The 20,426-nt window shown below is 41.8% G+C and overlaps 1 protein-coding gene across 6 annotated transcripts in view; it reads right to left on the reverse strand.

The window, feature by feature from the left end:
* sec22a (SEC22 homolog A, vesicle trafficking protein) overlaps positions 1 to 14,983 on the reverse strand; it is a 145,132-nt gene extending 130,149 nt beyond the window's left edge. For 3 of the 6 annotated variants that reach the window (XR_009511710.1, XM_059967672.1, XM_059967668.1), the window contains exons 1-2: positions 14,690 to 14,976; positions 2,523 to 2,716 (exon numbers count right to left, since the gene is read on the reverse strand). Coding sequence is in view for 5 of the 6 variants with exons in the window: in XM_059967672.1 (XP_059823655.1) it covers positions 2,523 to 2,704 (182 nt within the window). In the remaining variant the exon portion in view is untranslated. Of the gene's footprint in view, positions 1 to 2,522; positions 2,717 to 14,124; positions 14,213 to 14,689 lie in introns of all 6 variants that reach the window. The other 3 variants (XM_059967669.1, XM_059967671.1, XM_059967670.1) reach the window with 3 other exon arrangements.
* Between the last annotated feature and the right edge of the window lie 5,443 nt (positions 14,984 to 20,426).

Here is a 20,426-nt window from a genome sequence, read left to right on the forward strand (position 1 = left end):
ATGTTGAAGAACAAGGACAGTAAGAGTCAGGAAAACTAAGGAAATAAAAGAAGGCAACAAAATAAAAGGTCATGCATACAAAGACTAGTGAGAAAATGGAAGATTCAGAAAGCTTTAAAAATCAACAAATAATCACTAGGCAAACAATATGAAAGGGGAAGCTAGGTAATAAGAGTAAACTAGAATTAATTATACAGATAGTAAAAGATTTTATAAAGTGGAAAAGAGAAGGTCCCTTGAAAGATGAGCAGAGGAAATAAATATCGAATAGTATGGAAATGGCCAAGGCCTGGAACAACTATCTTTTGTCAATCTTAACAGTGGAGGAGATATCTAACATGCCAAAGAGAGATGTTATGGAAACGATGGAAGGTGAGAACCTTGATACAATTGCTGTCACTAAAGAGGTAGTGATGAGCAAACTAGCGGGCCTAAGATAGACAAGTCCTGATGGGATGCATCACAGAAGTTATAACAGACAAGTTTGTGATAATTTACCAAAATTCTCTGGACTTTGGGCAGATCCCAGTGAACAGATTCATACATCATTATTTCCACTGATTCTATGACCTACAGCCTCACTTTCAAGGACTCTTTTACAACTCATACTCTCAGTTTTATTTTTCTTTGTAATTTGTCTTCTTTTGCATGTTCGTTGTTTGTCAGTCTTTGTTTATGTATAGTTTTTTTAAATAAAATTCTATTGTATTTCTTTTTTCCTGTAAGTGCCCGCAAAAAAATAAATCTCAAGGTAGTATGCAAATTCAGATTTATTGTTGTCATAGGCATACATGCACAGGGTATAAATGCCATGAAAATTAGCTATTTAACAACATGGCAAACATAAGTTAACAAATTTAAATGAACATGAATTATACATAAGGTAGAACACAAGGCAAATTAGTAAGTTTGCACAAAAACCAAAATGGGTGGTATAATGGACAATGAAGAAGCTTATCCAAAGTTACAACAGAATACAGATCTGCCAGTGCAAGGGAGTAGCAGATGGAATAAACTCGAACAACTGCAAAGTGATGCATTTCAGAGCAGGACATGCACTGTAAATGGCAAGGTGCTGGAGATTGTTGTTGAACAGAGACTTGGAGTACAAATAATGCTCTGTAAAGGGAACGTCCTGCCTGATTTTGTCGGCAGTTGAAGCATTGAGTACAAGAGTTGGGATGTGATGTTAACAATTGTGTAAAGCCTGCTATATTGTACTTGAGAGTACTGTGTGTAGTTCTAATCATCATACTATAGGAATAACGTAATTTAGATAAATGTTCACAGGGATGCTGCCTCAGATGGCAGATTTGAGTCTGGATAGGTTAGGTCGGTTTGCCCTGGAAGCTAGAGGTAACATATTAAGCACATATCAAGTTAAGAAAGGGATAAATAAGGTAGGTAACCAGTGTCTATTTCCCCATCATAGGAGTGTCCATAACTGCGTATGTTTAAGGCAAGAGGGAGGATGTTTAAAGGGGATCTGAGGGATAAACGTTTCACACTAAGAGTAGTTGGTACCTGGAATAAGCTGTCAAGAGGTGGTCGTATAAGCAGCAGGAACATTAATAGCATTGATGAGACTTCTGGTCAGGTATTTGAATCAAGCAAAGCATAATACAGAAAAGTGGGATTAGTAAAATTAGTATATACTGGAAAACATGGGACTAAATGGGCTGAAGGGCCTGTTTCTGTGCTTCACTGCTCTATGACTGTAGTACAGATAGGCAAGATGGTCAGCATAGACCAGTGGACTGAAGCGCCCATCTCCATGCTATACAACTCTATGACTCAATGAAGCACTATACGTAAAGCGCGGTAGAAATTTGGAACTCACCCTCGCAAATCGTAAGATTGATAGTTTCTTCAGGGAAAATAATATATCGATCATATTTGGAACTAAATGCTTAATCCAGTTCCTGCAAGTAACATCCATAAAATAAGATAACAATTTCCTCTGGCATTTTGTTGTCTGGATTTCTGCAAAACCTTTGAGTTTATGATTTGCTCCTCTATTGCAAAGTCTCTTCCAGGTATGTCTACTCTGAAGGAAGTTTAAATCTTCTCGTTGATGGGAGTTCAGAGATAGCCTCTCTCATGCACCCCCGTGATTTCTGCTGCTCTCCTATTCTGACCTTGCACTCACCCAAACAGCAACATAACCTTCTGCTTACTTCCTCAAACCCCCCTTCCTCACCCGCCCACATCCCCTCACTTGGTTTTACCTATCACTTGCCGGCTTATACTTCTCCTCCTTTTCCTTACCCACCATCTTACTCCCACTTCCTTTCCAACCCCAATGAAAGGATCAGCCCAAAACAGTAACTGTTTATTCCTCTTCATAGATGATGCCTGACTTGCCAAGTTCCTCCAGCATTTTGTGTGTGTTGCTCAAATTTGTCTGATTACTTGATTGTCACTTTGCTTGATTAACAGAAGTGATATAATTTTACAAAACATTTAAAACATACACCATATCCTCCTAAAGTAAAGAGGGGATGGGAATATCAATAACTTACTGTACATTGTAGTCTACATCTTTCAGTGTACATCGATCAGGCAGATGCCCTAGTTTTTTTGACAGAACTTTTAGATGCTTCTTGCTCTCCTGCACTCCTTTATTGTGTTCATAATCAGTAGAAGCAGAGAGTGGAAGGCCATCTCGAACACGCACCACTGAAGCAAACAGGACCATGGACATTTCTGACAGCCCCTAGGGTGGTGAAAGACAATTACAGAACTGATTTTTGGCAAATTAGTGCATATTAATGGTTACATCCAAAACACATTCAACAATAGGATAGTAAGCATACACTTAGCAGCCACTTTATTACATACACCTGCTCATTAATACAAATATCTACTCAGTCAATCATGCAGCAACAACTCAATACTCATCTGCACACCATTGTTGTAATGCATGGCTAAATGAGTTACTGTTGCCTTCCTGTCAGCTTGAACTAATCAGCCATTCTCTCCTCTGACCTCTCTCAATTTCAAGGCGGTTTTGCCCACAGAACTGTCACTTACTGGACGTTTTTTGTTTTCCTTACCATTCCCTGTAAACTCTAGACATTGTTGTACAAGAAAATCCCAGGAGATCAGTAGTTTCTGGGATACCCAAACTATCCCCTCTGGCTCCAACAATCATTCCACAATCAAAGTCACTGTGATCACATTTCTTCCCCCAGTCTGATGTTTGGTGTGAACAACAATTGAACCTCTTGGCCATGTCTAAGTGATCTTATGCATTGAGTGCTGCGCATGATTGAGTGCTTAGATATTTTCATTAACAAGCAGGTGTACAGGTATACCTAATAAAGTGGCCAGTGTACTTGGATAACAAGTTTACTTTGAACTTTGAGACTCACTGAGTTCCATCATCAATTCCTCAAATGTTACATCCAGACATTGAAATATGCGACTTATGGTAAATGCTGCTCAGAAATTGTCAGCAGCTTCCAATTTATCCTGCAGTTGTCCCTGTGATTTTTCACAAAACTGTACAATAAAGGTGCAACATTCATGATTTTGTATATACTGAAGCAGCTAATGTCAGCAGCATTGATGATTTGACAGTACAACAATTGATACTGCTGCATTCCCAAGTCATACAATACACATGAAGTAAACATGTCTCTTGTCAGCCAGGTTAGAACAGAGGCATTATTCTATCTTCCCACTCAAAAGGTACCAGTAACAACATATTCTGTATTTGTTTCAGATTTCCAACACATGCAGTCTTGTTTTAAAACTGCAGAGAGGTGACTTGATATTGCTACACAAGATGATACGAGGCTTAGATTGAGTGGGCAGCCAGACACTTTTCTCCCAGTGCAGAAATAGCTAATATCAGGGGCATAATTTTAAGGTGTTTGGGGGAAAAGTATATGTCAGGGATAAGATCTTTACACAGAGTGGTGAGATAATAGAGTTAGAGGCAGACACATTAGGGGTATTTAAGAAACTCTTAGACAGGTACATGGATGATAGAAAAATAGAGGGCTATATAGGAGGGAAGCATTAAATTGGTTAAAAAATTGGCACAACATTGTGGGCCAGAAGGCCTGCACTGTGCTGTACTGCTCCATGTTCTGTGAACTATGTTTGGCCTCACGATCCCACTGAAGAGAAATAAACCTCTTTCTAATCAAGACACCTCAGATAAAGGTTTCAGCAGTGAGAGTGAGAAGCAAAGCTTTAGGTTTTGTGGCAAAAGATCCTGGTTAGATAGCCAATCAATGTTTGCCATTCCGGCATATAACCAAGAATAATAATTAGAGAAAATAATTGTCAACAACAGCATAGGTTATCATAGCATTAAGGGTGTATGATAGTGTAGCAGTTAGCACAAAAATTTACAGCACCCGCTGTAAGATTAAAGTTTAATTCCTGCCTCTGACTACAAGGAGTTTGCGCTCTGGTTTCCTCCTATATTCCAAAAAGACATACACGTTATAGTTAGTGAGTTGTGGGCATGCAATGTTGGCGCTGGAAGCATTGAGACACTTGCAAGTTGCCCAGTACAATCCTCACTTATTTGATTTGACATAAACAATATATTTTACTCTATGCTTTGACATATGTGATAAAGATAGCTAATTTTTAAATCTCTATGGTCCAAATTATTTCACTGCACATTAGAAATAGTGCAATAATTGTTTAATACTGCAAAAATTTTGTAACTAATTAAGCTCCTTAATTGGTTTATCTTTTAGCAGGCTCTTAAATTAACACCATCTTTAAATTAATCAATAAGATAAGTTTTACAACTTTTCATAGCTCTGGGCTACATTTTTATAAGCTATAAAAACCTCAAAATAAATCTGGATTCCAGTTGTGTGCCATGTGGAAATCTGTGTCTTTATTAATCACCCACCATATAAAAAAACAATTTTGCTGCTTTGCTGTCAAATTCAAATTTATCACTTGAAATTTTGTACAGCAAGAACAGCTGGCAAATTAGGATGCGAGGATTTAAAATGTAGTTGAATTAAAATGATAACAGCCATTGTCACAAACTTTATTGCCATGTCACCAAGTCCATTTCTGTAACTTACAACTACGTAAGAAGTTCAAAACTTTGTTGTTCTATGTTGAGTTTCCTATTCAATCCCCACTAAGACCATCCAATTACACCTCCATACACATCATCAACCCTTGTCCTGCTTCCACTTATTTATTTATTAAGAGATACAACAAGATAACAGGCCCTTCCAGCCCAAATTATACCAATGTTATTCATACATCAGTCATGATGGCAAGGTTCCTTGGGTGGTAGTGCTGATAAGCTCCCACTACCTATAAAGTGCTCTAAGTGGCATGCATCTCTAACAGCCTCTGACAACCAAGTCTAATTCTTGGCCTTCACATGTGGTTTAGCTACTAGGCCCAGCAGAACTGTTTCTACTGACAAGACAAGGGGCAAAGGTGGACAACTGGTGCCTCAAAACCAGTTGCTTTGGGCTGGTGGGGCTCGTCAGCCTTGGATGGCAGCCTGCCTAGGAGAAGGAAAACTCTGATTTTAAACCTCCACTGCCTTGCAGCCATACCCACCCATGGGGAAGGTTTTGGGAGTAAACCCCGAGGAAGAAATCCAGAGCCTTGGTCCCTAAGGCAGTTTGACCTTGTTTACAACTTCACTCTGGCAACCTCTGTGACAACACTGGTGCCAAGCTGTATCGGCACTTGCCCTTCCCTTGGACTGCATCAGTGATGTGGATAGGGGGAACCCACTGGATGGGCATCAGCCAGTTCTCCAAATCTTCCCACCCAGGGTTTGACAGACTACCACTACCACTACTGAAAGACAGAGCAGACTCAGTGGGCCAAATGGCTTAATTCTGCTCTATGTGTTATGGTCTTATGGAAGCAAGTCATCCTCAACATTGAGAGGCTGCCATGAAGAAAAAAAAATCCATCAATATGAGAAAGGCACTCTTTATGATCTTCAACATGGAAACTGCCAGTGTTAAAGGATCAGAACAGCAGTCCATTTATTTCTCTCTGCTGTCTGTAAAGAGTTTTTAAGTCCTCCCTGTGACCACATAGGTTTTTTTCAGACAGTCCAAAGACATACCAGTTGGTAGGTTATTGAAAATTGTCCTATGATTAAGTGAGGGTTAAATTGGAGGTTGCCAGAGGACGTGGCTCGAGGAGCCAGAAGGGCCAATTCCACACTGTATCTCAATAAAAATAAAATATTGCTTGGCAAGTTTCAGTGGAGGCAGCCAATGAGATATAGGCAGTTTCTTCATGGTGATAGTTACAGATTATAGTATGGATGTACGTTATTATTCACTTTTAGTATCACAAGAGTGATTTGTTTGGTGACTCTGCTTTATCATCTGCTTATAGTCTTCATTCAATATCCAAATAATTTCTTCAAGTTTTTGTTTAAACTTTCATTCATTTTTGAATGTAACATCCATTTGGGAATGGTTTTCCTTAAACTATTCCAAAAATGCACCAGAAAACCATTTAAAGGCTTTCATGTTGCAATACTCAACTAATTTCTATTGCAGAGCCAGCTGTAAGTCACACTGTAAAACTGCCAAGCCTATGAAGGCCAACAGTCTGGAAAATCCCCTAGAAACAAGTCTTGGAAACATTTTTTCTAAAATATTCAAGAATCAGTAACACTATGCACATACACATAAAACAATAACAAATATGTGGATGAATGTTCTGTTCACTCAACCACATTCCTCAATTGAATGGATCAAGGTTGATTTCTATCCTATCTGAACTCCACCTATCTATCCATCATACCTTGTATCAAAGGTCTGACAGTTTCAGTTTGGAAAACATTAGACGTAGGATTAAGGAAAACAAATGTGATGTTAACATTCATTTTGAGAGGACTAGAAAAGCAAGGATGTAATGCTGCACACGGACCATATATCTCTAAATCTTGCCAGTTCATGCATCTAGCCATATGCCTAGCTGATATACTTCATCGGTTAGACCACACTCGTAGAGTAATGTGAGCAGTTTTGGGCCCCTTATCTAAGAAAGGATGTGTTGGCATGGGAGAGTCCAGAGGAGGTTCATGAGAATGATTCCGGAAATGAAAGGGTTATCATATGGGGCGTATGTGGTGGCTCTGGTCTGTACTCACTGGAGTTTAGAAGAATGAGAGGAAATCTTATTGGAACCTATCAAATATTGAAAGGATGAATGTAGATAGGATTTTTTTTCCAATAGTGGGGGAGTATACTACCGTATCTGACAATGAATTCCAGATTCACTAACCTCTGGCTAAGAGAAATTTTGTGCTTTATTGTTCTATCTTCTATTTATATTGTGGTCCACCTGCTTACTTTTGCACAGCAAAAGATAATTCTGTCAAACAATATATGAAAATACGGGTAGGGATGAAAACAAGGATCTACCTCAGCATATGCAAATATGCTGCTCACCTAATGGCACTCTTCTGCTTGCATTTAGATAGACACACAAACTGGTATAAAGCCCATGTGCAAGTATATGGGATTACTTGAGATGGGTATCACTGTAGATCCAGAAGGCCTGCTCTTGCACTGTCTTGTTCAATGTTCTAAGAACAACTTTATCATTTAATATGCCTCAATCAGCTAACGAAAAACTTCTAAACTACAGAAAGTACACTCAGAATCTAGGCAACTTTTCCAAATGAATCAAATTAGTCACATCAAATTAGTTTCAAACTTCACTACCTTCTCTATGTGGCTATGAATCTTACCTGGTGACCCTAGATGGTGGGTGTGACAACCTGAGTCTGCATGTTTCAAAGGTTCATTTTATTATCAAAGTATACATGGTCAATACAAGTCTGATATTTGTCTTCTCCAGATAGCTAAAAGACACATAAAAATCGTGGGTGTTGTTGAAAGAAAAGACATCAACTCCCCCTTCAGCATGAATAAAGAAAAAGATGCAAAACTCGCAAACCCCGAAACTCCTCACCCCTTCCCTTGTACAGAAAACTAACATGGAAACCAACAGCTGAAACAACAAAACCCCAATCCCTCCCTCACCGAAAAACAGCGACAATAACATCTGAACCTCCAATCCACTCTCACACACAACAAACTAACAGATTGCCCACACAGAAAAACACCAACAAGAACAGCTGGCCCCAAATCCCCGACTCCTCCCTCTCACAAAAAGTAATCACCCATCTGCCAATCGGCAACATGAAAACACTGAAAATTTAAATTACAGTCCAATAATCACATACATCTCAGAATATCAATAACATCGTCCCATCAACATTCGAGGAGAGTGGCTGCATGAACTCAGTGTTTCCATTAAGAGCGACTACCTCACTGGGTCTGAACATCACTGACCTGGCTACTGCCCGCTGCCATCCCCATGGCCTGCACTGAGAGTGACCACTGACCTCCTCCACATTCACCTCAATGTTTTTATCTTCCTTGACGCTTCAAACCGAAGTCGTTCATGACTGCACGCCCCGCCTCTGGTCTTTTCCATGAGGCAGCTTATGTTCTTGGTCCTCTTCAGGACCCCATCTCTGGCCTTTTCCACAAGGCAGCTCATATTCTAGGTCCTCTCCGGACACAGCAGAGCACAAGATCATTGGTATCGAATTCTGAACTGCACATCACGGGCTCCGACAGTTTCCATAACACAATCAAGACAAAAAGAACAAGCAGAAGATGTAGAGAAAGTGAGATATTTGAAGAGATTGGCTATCTGAAAGATGTCACCCGAGGAATCATTGTTCACTGGCGCCACCTTGACCTGACAGTATAATCAAGTTGAATCCTATTTCCACACAACAAATCTACATTCTATGTAGATGCTCTGATCTGTAGAACTTTCAAAAGTGAAAATATTGATGTTTCAAAAGCAAGAAATTCTGCAGATTAATACACACAAAATACTGGAGGAACTCAGCAGGTCAGACAGCATCTATGGAAAGGAATAAACAGGCAATGTTTCGGGCTGAGATCCTTCATCAGGACTTACGCTGGTTGTTAGGACAGAATCTTTTATGTTTAGATTCTGCAAAGGCTGGAAATCTTGAGCAACACACACAAAATCCTGAAGGAACTCAGAAAGTCAGGCATCATCTATGGGGGAGGGGGGGGGTGGGTGGGTGGAGAAATAAACAGTTTACATTTCAGGCTGAGACCCTCATCAGGATAACAATCTCTCCTTTTTCTGGTATGCTGCATTGAATCAATTAATAGTTCCCAAATATCCTCTACTGATGTAAACAAGTAGGCAAGATGATCAAGTCTGTTGATGCCAAGAGTATGAGGGAAATATTTCCTCCCTCACCCAATCTTGAAGCAACAAGGAAAGCAAAATCAAAATCTCAGAAGTCAGAATCTGACTGACCTCAGCTGCAGCCTGAACTGTAACACGGCAGAGATCACTGAGGGACTTGGACACTGTCAGAGTAGAAGGTCACAAAGAAAGGAAGTCAGAAGGGAAGTGCTGGGGTGAGGGGTGCAAAATGATTTACAGCGAGTATGTAAGAATCAGGGCAAAGGAAGACGATGATTAGAGGTGTTTGAACATGAGGAGCAGTATCAGACTTGGAGAATAGAAACAAGGTGGTGTCGAGGAAGGGCCATGTAGTTAGGGTGGAGAAACTAGATCAGGTTGTAGGGAGCTGTTCAAGTTTACTGTCAGTCAATAGTTTATTGTCATGTATATAGCTAAAAGTAACATCATTCCTCAAGGGCCAAAGCTTAAATCACAGTACATATGGTCAGACAGGGCCCTCCATTGGTCAGAGTCGACTATGGATATTGCATCCTAGCTGTCTACGTGATACACAAGCCAGGGCAGTATGATATGGAGAGCAAACTTCTGCCCATTCAGCGCAGGCTGCCCCTCTCCATGAAGCTACTGTCCAAAGGAATGGCAGAGACAAATACAGTTTAGCGCCAGCAGCGTCGCAGGAGTTGCTAGTATGCATTGAACTCAATGTAGGTCTGCCATAGAGAATCCAGCTCCAGACTTCTCCATGGAGTTTACTCCCGAAGCTTTACCCACAAGTGGGTATAGCCGTAAGGCAGCAGAGGTTTGAGATCAGAGCTTTTCTTCTCCTAGATGAGCCCGAAGCAATTGGTTTTGAGGCACCAGTAACCAGTTTTTGCCCCTTCTCCTGTCAGTAGAAATAGTTCCAATGGACTTAGTAGCTGAGCCACACATGAAGATCAGGAGCTGGACTTGGTTGTTGAAGGCTACTTGACACGTACACCATTGGAAGCATTTAAAAGGTAGTAGGATCTCATCCCCACTACCTCTCCTGGCTGTGACAATGACAGCACATATAATAACAAAAATAATAATTTATACAGTACGTTTCATACAGACGTTGCTCAAAGTGATTTACAATGGATAAAAGTAAAAACATGAAAATAAAGTAGAAATAAAAATAAACATGAAAATAAAGTAAAAATAAAAATAAACATGAAAATAAAGTAAAAATAAAAATAAACATGAAAATAAAAATCAAAAATGTTAGTTAAAAGCACAGTTAACTAGATTTTCAGCCAGCACTTAAAAAGTGAACCTGCATCCTTTATAGTTTTAGGTATTGAATTTGACAGTTTAAGAGTGTTGTTCAAAAGAGTTGTCAAGCCAATTACCTTTGGAGGGGAAGATTGTTTAAATTTAAAGATCAGCAGAAAAATACCTAAGAGCTCAAGCAGGATTATAAATTGAAAATAATTTGGTGATGTACTCAGGTCCCAGACCATTAAGAGCTTTAAAAACAAGATTTAATCCTGGTTTTGGTTAAAAGTCTAGCTGCAGCATTCTGACTGAGTTGAAGTTTGTCAATAGATTACTTTGGAAGGGCAGTAAAAAGTGCATTGTAGTAATCTCATCTATTCACCATAAAGGTGTGAGTTAGCTTTTCAGCATTATTACATAACAGAGACAAAGGTGCCTTTGCAATATTTCTTATGAGTAGAAATCCTGCTAGGGTTACTTTCTGTAGGTGGGATTTTAAATTCAAATCTGAATCAAGAATAACACACAGGATAGGAACTTCTCCTCCAAGAGGACCACTACCTTGTCATGATTTGGAGGCTTGTGTGCTTCAATGACCCAGAGAGTTATGCTGGCTGGAATAAGAGATTTATGCTTTGGCTCTTAGTCGGATCATCTATGCCAAACAGGTCACAGGATAATGGCTTGGGAGTTCAGCTTAGGGCTAGCAAACCTGACTGGTAAAACAAAATTGTTACAGAAAGAACAATGAACAACCCTTCTACATCTGAATGCAAAGGTATTCCGGAATGTCCACCTGGGATTTGTATGACTGATAGTAGTAAAAACCAAGAGGAAGCTACTGACATTATGAAGGAAGCCCTGAACACCACTAGAGATGGAGGGCCATCATTGCTGCTCTAAACACCAGCAGTGTTCAAGAATTTCTGATTTTACAAGGGGAACCAAGTTTCCAAGTTTATCAAGAAGTTTATCCCAAGTTTACCAAAGATTGGCTTTGGGACCAAGCAAAAGTACCTCAGTTTTATCTTCATTTAGCTTTAGGAAATTATTGCTCATCAATTTGTTTATTGCAGCCAGACCAGAAGTCAGAGAAGATCAGGTGTTATCGTCGTCAGGCTTAACTGAGATATACAATTGTGTGTCATCTGTGTAAACGTGGATATCAAGTTTATGCTCTCCAATGATGTCTCCTAAGGGCAGCATGTACAAAGAGAAGAGTAGGGGACCAAGACAGCTTCCTCAAGCAACACCAAAAGGTACAATATATCTCTTAGAAAACAGACAAAATAATGTTGCACAAATAAACAGACAAAATAATGATATATGAACAAGAACAATTAAGCGCATGACCAGAGAGTCAGTAATGTGATTGAGAAAAATGCTGTGGCCAATTCTGTTGAAGACAGTACTTAAAACTCTGATGGCATCAGTGCTGAGCTTAAGGTTGCTGACAATTTTGGTAAGGGCCATCTCCAAGCTGTGGTTTGCTCTAAAACCTGACTGAAACTTTTCTAGAATATTGTTCTCATTTAGAAAGTTGATGAGTTAATTGAAAATTACTTTCTTAAGAATCTTGCCCAGTAAGGGAAGATTTGATTTTGGCCTGTAGTTAGCTGGTACCTCACACCAAGGTTTGAATTTTTAAGAAGTTTGACAGGCACAGTTTGAAGGCATTTGGAAAAACTCCAGTTTCAAGGATAGAAATATAGAAAACCTAAAGCACAATACAGGCCCTTTAGCCCAACAAAGTTGTGCCGAACATGTCAGTACCTTAGAAATTACTAGGCTTACCCATAGCCCTCTATTTTACTAAGTTCCACGTACCTATCTAAAAGTCTCTTAAAAGACCCTATCGTATCCGCCTCCACCACCGTGGCCAGCAGCCCATTCCGTGCACTCACCACTCTCTGCGTAAATAACTTAACCCCTGACATCTCCTCTGTACCTACTCACTAGCAGCCATTTCAGCCCTGGGAAAAAGCCTCCGACTATCCACATGATCAATGCCTCTCATCATCTTATACACCTCTATCAGGTCAACTCTCATCCTCCGTTACTCCAAGGAGAAAAGGCCGAGTTCACGAACCTATTCTCATAAGGCATGCTCCCCAATCCAGGCAACATCCTTGTAAATCTCCTCTGCACCCTTTCTATGGCTTCCACATCCCTCCTGTAGTGAGGCGACCACAACTGAGCACAGTACTCCAAGTGTGTCTGGCCAGGGTCCTATATAGCTGCAACATTACCTCTCGGCTCCTAAATTCAATTCCACGATTGATGAAGGCCAATACACCATACACCTTCAGGGGTAAGGTAGGGGTGAGTTCTAGGGTTCAGGCAGGTATCAGGAAGGGATGGATCTGGGAGCAGTAGAGATGTGAGATGGGGTGGGGTACAGGAGGAACTTGGGGACTGGAGAGCTGGGATCAGAGATCAGGGGTCTGGGGTGGGATGGGAGTGGTATAGCGGTAAGGATATGTTAAAATTTTCCTAACAGAATTGAAAACACTATTAAGAGTCCTTAAAAATGTGGTAGGCTCAGGATCAAGAAAGCAAGTAAACAGTTTACGTCTTGTTACAATCTATAATAGAGTTCTGAATCAGAAATATTTGTAAATGTTAACATGGTTGCCTTTTTTTTAAAAAAAAGAGGTTGGCTGTAGAGATTACCAGTATCTGTAGCTATACAAGCCATCCTGGAGGTAATTTTGTTGATATAGTTATGATCCACCACAAAACAATATTAATACAAGTCCCTGAGTGGCACAGCCTGAAGATTAGCAGGTCGACATAAAGTGCAAGGGGCATGTTTATGTAAGACAGTACAAAATTATTGGCACTATTAAGATAAAACAAGCAGCAGTATAAATATGTGAAACAGCAGCAATAAAAGACGAAAGGTGACCAGTGGAAGATAAGAGTGTGTCTGTGAGTTGGGGAGTGCAGCAGGGTAATGTGTGCAGGGTGGCAGAACGGTGTCGGGGGAAAGATGCTGTTACCCAGCTGCACATTTCTGGTTCTTGTGCTGCAGTAGCTTCTGTCTGACAGCAGGGAGGAGGAATAGTGAATGTAAAGTAGGTATGGGGAATAAGGCCAGGTGGAGAACGACAGTGAAGACACAAAATTTGGTTTGAAGGGTGTGGGATAGGGGTGGGAATAAACAGTGTGTAACAACAGGATATTAAGCCAATACCTGGACTTTGTTTCTCCTTCAACCGATACTGCCTGATCTGCTGAATATTTGCAGCATTTTCTGTTTTTTTATTATATTGAGACCCTCTGTTGCAACGTGCATCCCAGCTGTCTACATAATACGCAAGCCTGGGAAGTACCATATGGAGAGCAAGCTGTTGCTCATATAGCAAGCTCCCCCTCTACACAAAGCTGATGAACCCAAAGGAACAGCAGAAATGGATACAGTATGGCACCAGTGGTATCACAGAAGTTGCCAGTCAGCATTGACCTCAACATAGGACTGCCTTAGGGTCTCCAGCTCTGGATCTTCCTCAGGGTTTACTCCTGAAGCCTTCCCTATGAGTAGGTATAGAGATCAGAGTTTTCCTTCTCCTAGACGAAGTGCCAACTACGACTGACAAGCCCCAACTGACTGAAGCGACAGGTTTTAAGGCGCCAGTAACCCACCTCTGCCCCTGCTACTGTCCGTTGAAACGGTTCCGACAGTCTTAGTAGCAAAGCCACGTGATGACCAGGAGCTAGTGGTTGTCAGGGGCTGTTTGAGAGGCACGACATTGGGAGCATTTAATAGTTTGTGGGTGCTTATTCTCACTATCATCCCCTATAGCAACCATTATTATAACATATATATGTGTGTGTGTAGCTGGGGTATTCTAGCGTGTGGAGCAAGGGGTGGATGGGGGTCAGTGTGGAGGGAATCAGGGACGAGACAGGACGCAAGCATCTGGGGAAAGGGGTAAGGTAGGGGTGAGTTCTAGGGTTCAGGAAGAAACCAGGAAGGGATGGATCTGGGAGCAGAAGAGATATGAGACGGGGCGGGATACAGGAGGAACTTGGGGACTGGAGAGCTGGGATCAGAGATCAGGGATCTGTGGCAGGTAACAGGGTCAGATTGTGGAGAGCAGCGGGGATTGCGTCGGCCAGCGATTCACCGGGACTCTCGGTGCCGCCAGCTGTCCCCGCTTCCTGAATATGTTGGCAGGCGCCCACTCTCCGTGCCCCCTGCCCTTACCCAATGGTTCCCCCTCCGCCGGTCTGTCGGGGCAGCGCCGAAACCGATTCGAAGCTTCCGGGAAGCGGGCCTCTCGGCCAAAGCCCTATCGTTACCCCAGCAACCGGCGGCGCCGCTGCACCAGGCAAGACGCTTCCCGCAGCGCGGTATCTGCGACCGCTGTGGCACTAGCCGTGCGGCGGAGTGATCAGCCGGTTACCGGGCCCACCTCCTTCCACCGGCCTCAGATGCGCGCTCCCGCTTCCCTGAGCGCAGACGCACTATCTCTCATGACAGCCACACTGTAAACCCCAGCGCGCATGCGTCTAGCGAGGCTCAGCGACGTCGCCGTTTCAGCCCCACCTCTCTTCGGCAGACGGAACACTTTGCACATGCGTGCTTTTCTTTCTGGCAGAATCTGGGGCGCATGCGCAACCTCGGAAACCACCCCACCCCCCGGTCAAATGGCGCACGCGCTCTTGGTACTGTGCCGATTGCAAATAACCAGGGTTTAGGGAAGTTGTTAGCATAACATATAGAGCATATAACATTACAGCACGGTACACTCTCAGATATTAACCTATCAATCTAACATTCCCTCCTAACATAGCACTCCATTTTTCTTTCATTCATGTGCCTATCGCTGAGTTTCTTAAATGTCCCTAAGGTATGGCAGTATGGCAGATGGAATTTAATGCAGACAAGTGCCAAGGCACTGCGGAGTACTGTAGAACAAAAGGATCTGAGAACAGGTAGATAGGGTTGTAAAGAAAGCTTTTGGCACATTCGCCTTCATAAATCAAAGTATAGAGTTCAGGATGTTAGGTTGAAGCTGTATTGTAGGGTAATCTAATTGGTGGAAATGTACATAATTCACAATCACCAACATTTAGCTGGGGTTTCGCCTTTAGAGGCTGGTCTGACGAGATGATGTTTCACATAAAGTTCTGTTGCCATGCTTTTTGCGTCAGTGTTTGGAATTCAATAAATGAGTTGTTACGGTTTATCTTAAATATAAAGCACCTTATGATGTTTTATTTGCAAAAACCTACAGTACAAGACATTGGTTTCAAAGGTCAGATTCAGATTCAGTTTATTGTCATTTAGAATCCACTAAAGCATATGACAAAACAGACTACACCATGAAAGGTACATTTAATGTCAGAGAAACATATACAATTTTCATGCTGAAATGCTTTTTCTTCACAACCATCCACGAAAACAGAGGTCTGCCCCCAAAGAATGAATGACAGTTAAATGTTAGAACCCCAAAGTCTTCACACAGAGGATTGTGAGAGTCTGGAATGAGCTTCCAGCACAAGTGGTGCATGTGAGCTCAATTTCAATGTGTAAGCAAAGCTGGGATAGGTATGGGTATGGAGGGCTATGTCACCAGTGCAGGTGGATGGGAGTAGGCAGGTTAAATAGTTTGGCATGGACTAGATGGGCTGAAGGGCTTGTTTCTGTGCTGCACTTTTCTATGACTCTACCACTCTTGGTAAAAAAAAAACCTCTGAGTGAAAAGTTTTCTCTTGCATTCTATTTATACTAATCTAATCACTGCACAGTGTTTTGAGGTAGAACAAGGTAGAAAAGGTATAACGGCCAATGAGAAAGTGCAGTGCAGTAGGACAAATGAAGTGCTGGATCATAATGAGATAGTTTGTGAGGCCAAGAGTCCACCTTAGCACCTTGGGAACCTTTCAACATTCACACCCACAAGATGCTGGAGGAACTCAGCAAGTCAGGCAGCATCTATAGAGGGAAATAAACAGTGTTTTGGACAGAGACTCTGATAATGGATCTTATTACAAAACATTGCTTATAGCCCTCAATAGATGCTGCCTGACTTGTCGAGTTCCGCTAGCATTTTGTTTTGTTGTTCAAGATTTCCAGCATCTGCAGAATCTCTTAAGTCTTAGAACAGCCATTACTTTTGCAATTATTGTATCCATATCCAATATCCATATTGTATCCATTACTTTAGCAATTATTGTATCCATATTGCAATAATTGCAATATGGATACAAAATTGCGCTCTAGTAGAAATGGAAGATAGTATAATATTTCAGTGCTGAAGAGAGAGGGTGTGTAGAAATGAACAAGGATAATATTGGCAAGGAAAATATCCTTTGCAAACGCCTAAAAGCTTTGAAAATAAGGTCCCGTGGTCGCGCTGATACACAACGAGTGAAAGGAACACACTGGGTCGAGCAGGGTCTGGTTGAGTCCTGACGAAGGGTCTCGGCCCGAAACGTTGACAGTGCTTCTCCTTATAGATGCTGCCTGGCCGGCTGTGTTCCACCAGCATTTTGTGTGTTGTTTGAACTGTTTACTGTTTAAATCCGCGCACGCTTAAGAGCCCGCTCCCAGTATCCCCCGCTCTTTGCGGGGCGGAAGTGACGTCAGCTTCCAGGCCGCGGTCTGCCCCGCACTCAGAGCCTCTCGGTTGTTGCTGTTTGTGGACTCACCTGCGACTGCTGGAGCCAGTTCGTGGGCGAGCCGCCACAGTCCTTAAATAACAGTATCCATTACCAGTACTTGAAGATTCACTTTGCAAAATTGAACAGTTTGCAAATTTGGACTTGGCTGAATCTTACTTCCAGGTAGAAGTGGCAGAAAATTCACAGGAGCTTCTCACCATTACAACACTTAGGGTGTTGATTTTCTTCCCCTGTCTGCCTTTCAAGGTAAAGGCAGTTCCTTCAATTTTCCAACAGCTTATGGATAGCATGCTGAGTGGTACTGATGGTGTTGCTGCTCATCGTGAAGGGCGTGGATCAGACTGGATCATGTTTCAAGCAAGATTTTGGATTGTGACTTCGGGCAGAATAATATAGCCTCCTGCATCGCAAGTATCTGGGATTCATCATAGATGAGATGGTCATTGCCCAGATCCTTAAATCATCACAGCTATCTTAAAGATGCCTCCACCATCAGATGTCAGCACTTTACGATCAGTTTTGGGCATAATCAATCATTATTCTGCATCTCTTCCAGCAATGCACTGACTGAAGGAACCATTCAATTCCTTAGTCAACAAGGGTGCTATATGGAAGTGATCCAAACAATGCCACACGGCTTTTGATCAGGTGAAGAATATACTGTCATCCAACCTTCTCTTGATGTATTTCAACCCAGAGTTGCTAACTGTTGTTGCGCCGTTTGTATCCAGCTACGGGATGGGGACCATCATATCCCATATCTTCCCTGATGAAGGAAAAGTTGTCATGTAAGAAGTCAGATCATTGACTGCAGCAGAAAGGAACTATGGACAAATTGAGAAGGAAGCCTTGTGAACCATCTTCACTGTGAAGAAATTCCATAAGATATTTTATGGTGAGTGCTTCTCTCTCCTTACTGATCAGAAGCTGTCGTTGTCCAAATTTGGGTCTAAGAAAGGCATTTGGTGTATATAGCTAACAGTCTACAAAGGTGGATAATGATGTTATTACCCTATGATTTTAAAATCAAGTACACATCAGTCAGATGCCCTCTCCAAACTTATGAATCAGCAGGTTACTAAAAATGAAGACTAAGTCTTAGCTGCAATTTCAGTGGACTTTGAAGTCCACTGGGTTGTATGGGGTGCTGCTGAAGGTCTCCCAGTCATGGTCAACAAGATCAGAGCAGAAACGGCTGCAGATCATCCTCTTCAGCGTATCTCCAGATACCTTGTTGACAGATGGCCAGTCAAGGTTGAAGAAGATGCTGTACTCTTTTACTGACATCATACATCGCTCTCAACTGTGGCCTCCTGTCTAATGTTTGGAGACAGAATAATGATTCCACAAACATTTGGACAAGAAGTACTGAAAAAAATTCCACCGTGGTCACCTGGGCATCAATCGACTGAAAGTCCTGGTGAGAAGCTTTGTGTACTGGCTGGGCATAGATGAAGATATCACATCTGTATGCAAGCAGTGTTACCCAATGCTCGTTGGCAGCAAAGAATCCAACTAGAGCTGATCAACAACCATGACCTCAGGGCTACCAGACCTTGGAGTCAGTACAAATTGACTTTACTGGCCCAATCAATGGTTGTACCTACCTTGGTCTGGTTGATGGCTATTGCAAATGGCCAGAAATGTTATTTATGAGGTCAACAATGACAGATGCTACCATTCAATAGCTATTACAGACCAGGAACACTTGTTTCTAATGATGGCACTCAATTCAGTTCACAGAAGTTTGCCATGTTCTGCCAGAAGAGTTGAATTATCCACATCTGCTCACCCCCATATCATCCATATCATGGTCTAAAAGCCAAGCAGAGAGGTTTGTGGATACCTTTAAATGGCCACTTCTGCAATCAAGAGGGGAAGGAGCACTGACCGAGGCCCTCAACACATTGCTGCTGACATATTGAATTATACAGCATCCAGGCCTCGAGTGGAAGTCATCAGCTGAAGTGCCTCTGGGAAGAAAATTGCAGTGTTGGATGCAATGCTGCCACAGCATCCAACATCAATGTTCAGATACAATGTTCCCTCTAAGGTGTTAAATAAATTTCATGATCGTACACAATCACATTTCCTTTTCTGGTTTCTGATGCAGACAGTGTTGACAACGTTGAGTTTGTGATGATTTGTCTGAAGATTTTAGAACTGGTTTATTTATACTGTTTTTATTGAAGGAATGATTGATTCACCACTTCAAATTCCAAAGAAGCAATAGGAAGCAAAGCAAAGTGCAAAGGAACATGTACAAACAAGCTGGAGGAACTCAGCAGGTCAGGCAGTGATGAAGAGTCTCGGCCCGAAACGTTGACTGCTTGTTTCAACGGATGCTGCCCAACCTGCTGAGTTCCTCCAGCTTGTTTGTACGTGTTGATTTGACCACTGCATCTGCAGTGTACTTTGTGTTTACATGAAGTGCAAAGGAATTTTTGGTTCATTTAAAGTGGAATGGCTTAATAAAACAGTAGAAACTGCTACACTGAAAGCTCATGAGGTCAGCCACATGCAGCTCCGAGAAATATTTATGTACCACACAGAAACTGGTGTTACCTGAGTGTATTGACATGATGCAAAAGTTGCTGTAGGATTTGCAAGTGGGAAGGAATGGTGTGATATTTGGAAACTTGACTTTTTAAAGCATCATTTAGCAAGCAAGTTACACATGGATGGTGCACAAAAACTCTGGTGAGAAAATCCCTCATTACCCACTACAGGCCTGCTACGTATTTTTTTGTGAGAGTGCAGATGAACGAGAGTGAAAACAATCAAACCCAGAGGAGATCAAAGTTTTTATTCACACTGTTTTGCTAGCTGTTAAAATGAATACCTCTATTTATAAAATTTAGAGCACACACATTGTTGTCACTAGGTAAAAATTTGCACAGCATAAGATTTTTGTGCACACTGGTCATTACACATTAGAGGGAACATTGGTCGAGTGCACAAAGGCAGCCACAGAGACCGTGGTTGATGAGTGAAGTTACGTAAGTCCAGAGGTGCAGTGTGGGTCAGACGGTATCATAATGGCCAAGACCACTTGGTACCAGGTCAGATTGTCAAACCAGTAGACAGACATTACAGGCACCACCACAGCAACCATGTACTTCCAAAGCACAGCAAGTTCACTGGGCAAATTATTATCTGGATAGACAGGGTCTGATTAGGAACAGTCAACATGGATTTGTGCATGGAAAGTCATGTTTGACAAATCTTATTGAATTTTTTGAAGAGGTTACGAAGAAAGTTGACGAAGGTAAAGCAGTGGATGTTGTCTATATGGACTTCAGTAAGGCCTTTGA

The sequence above is a fragment of the Hypanus sabinus genome, chromosome 4 (genome assembly GCF_030144855.1).
Source record: "Hypanus sabinus isolate sHypSab1 chromosome 4, sHypSab1.hap1, whole genome shotgun sequence".
NCBI lineage: Eukaryota > Metazoa > Chordata > Chondrichthyes > Myliobatiformes > Dasyatidae > Hypanus > Hypanus sabinus.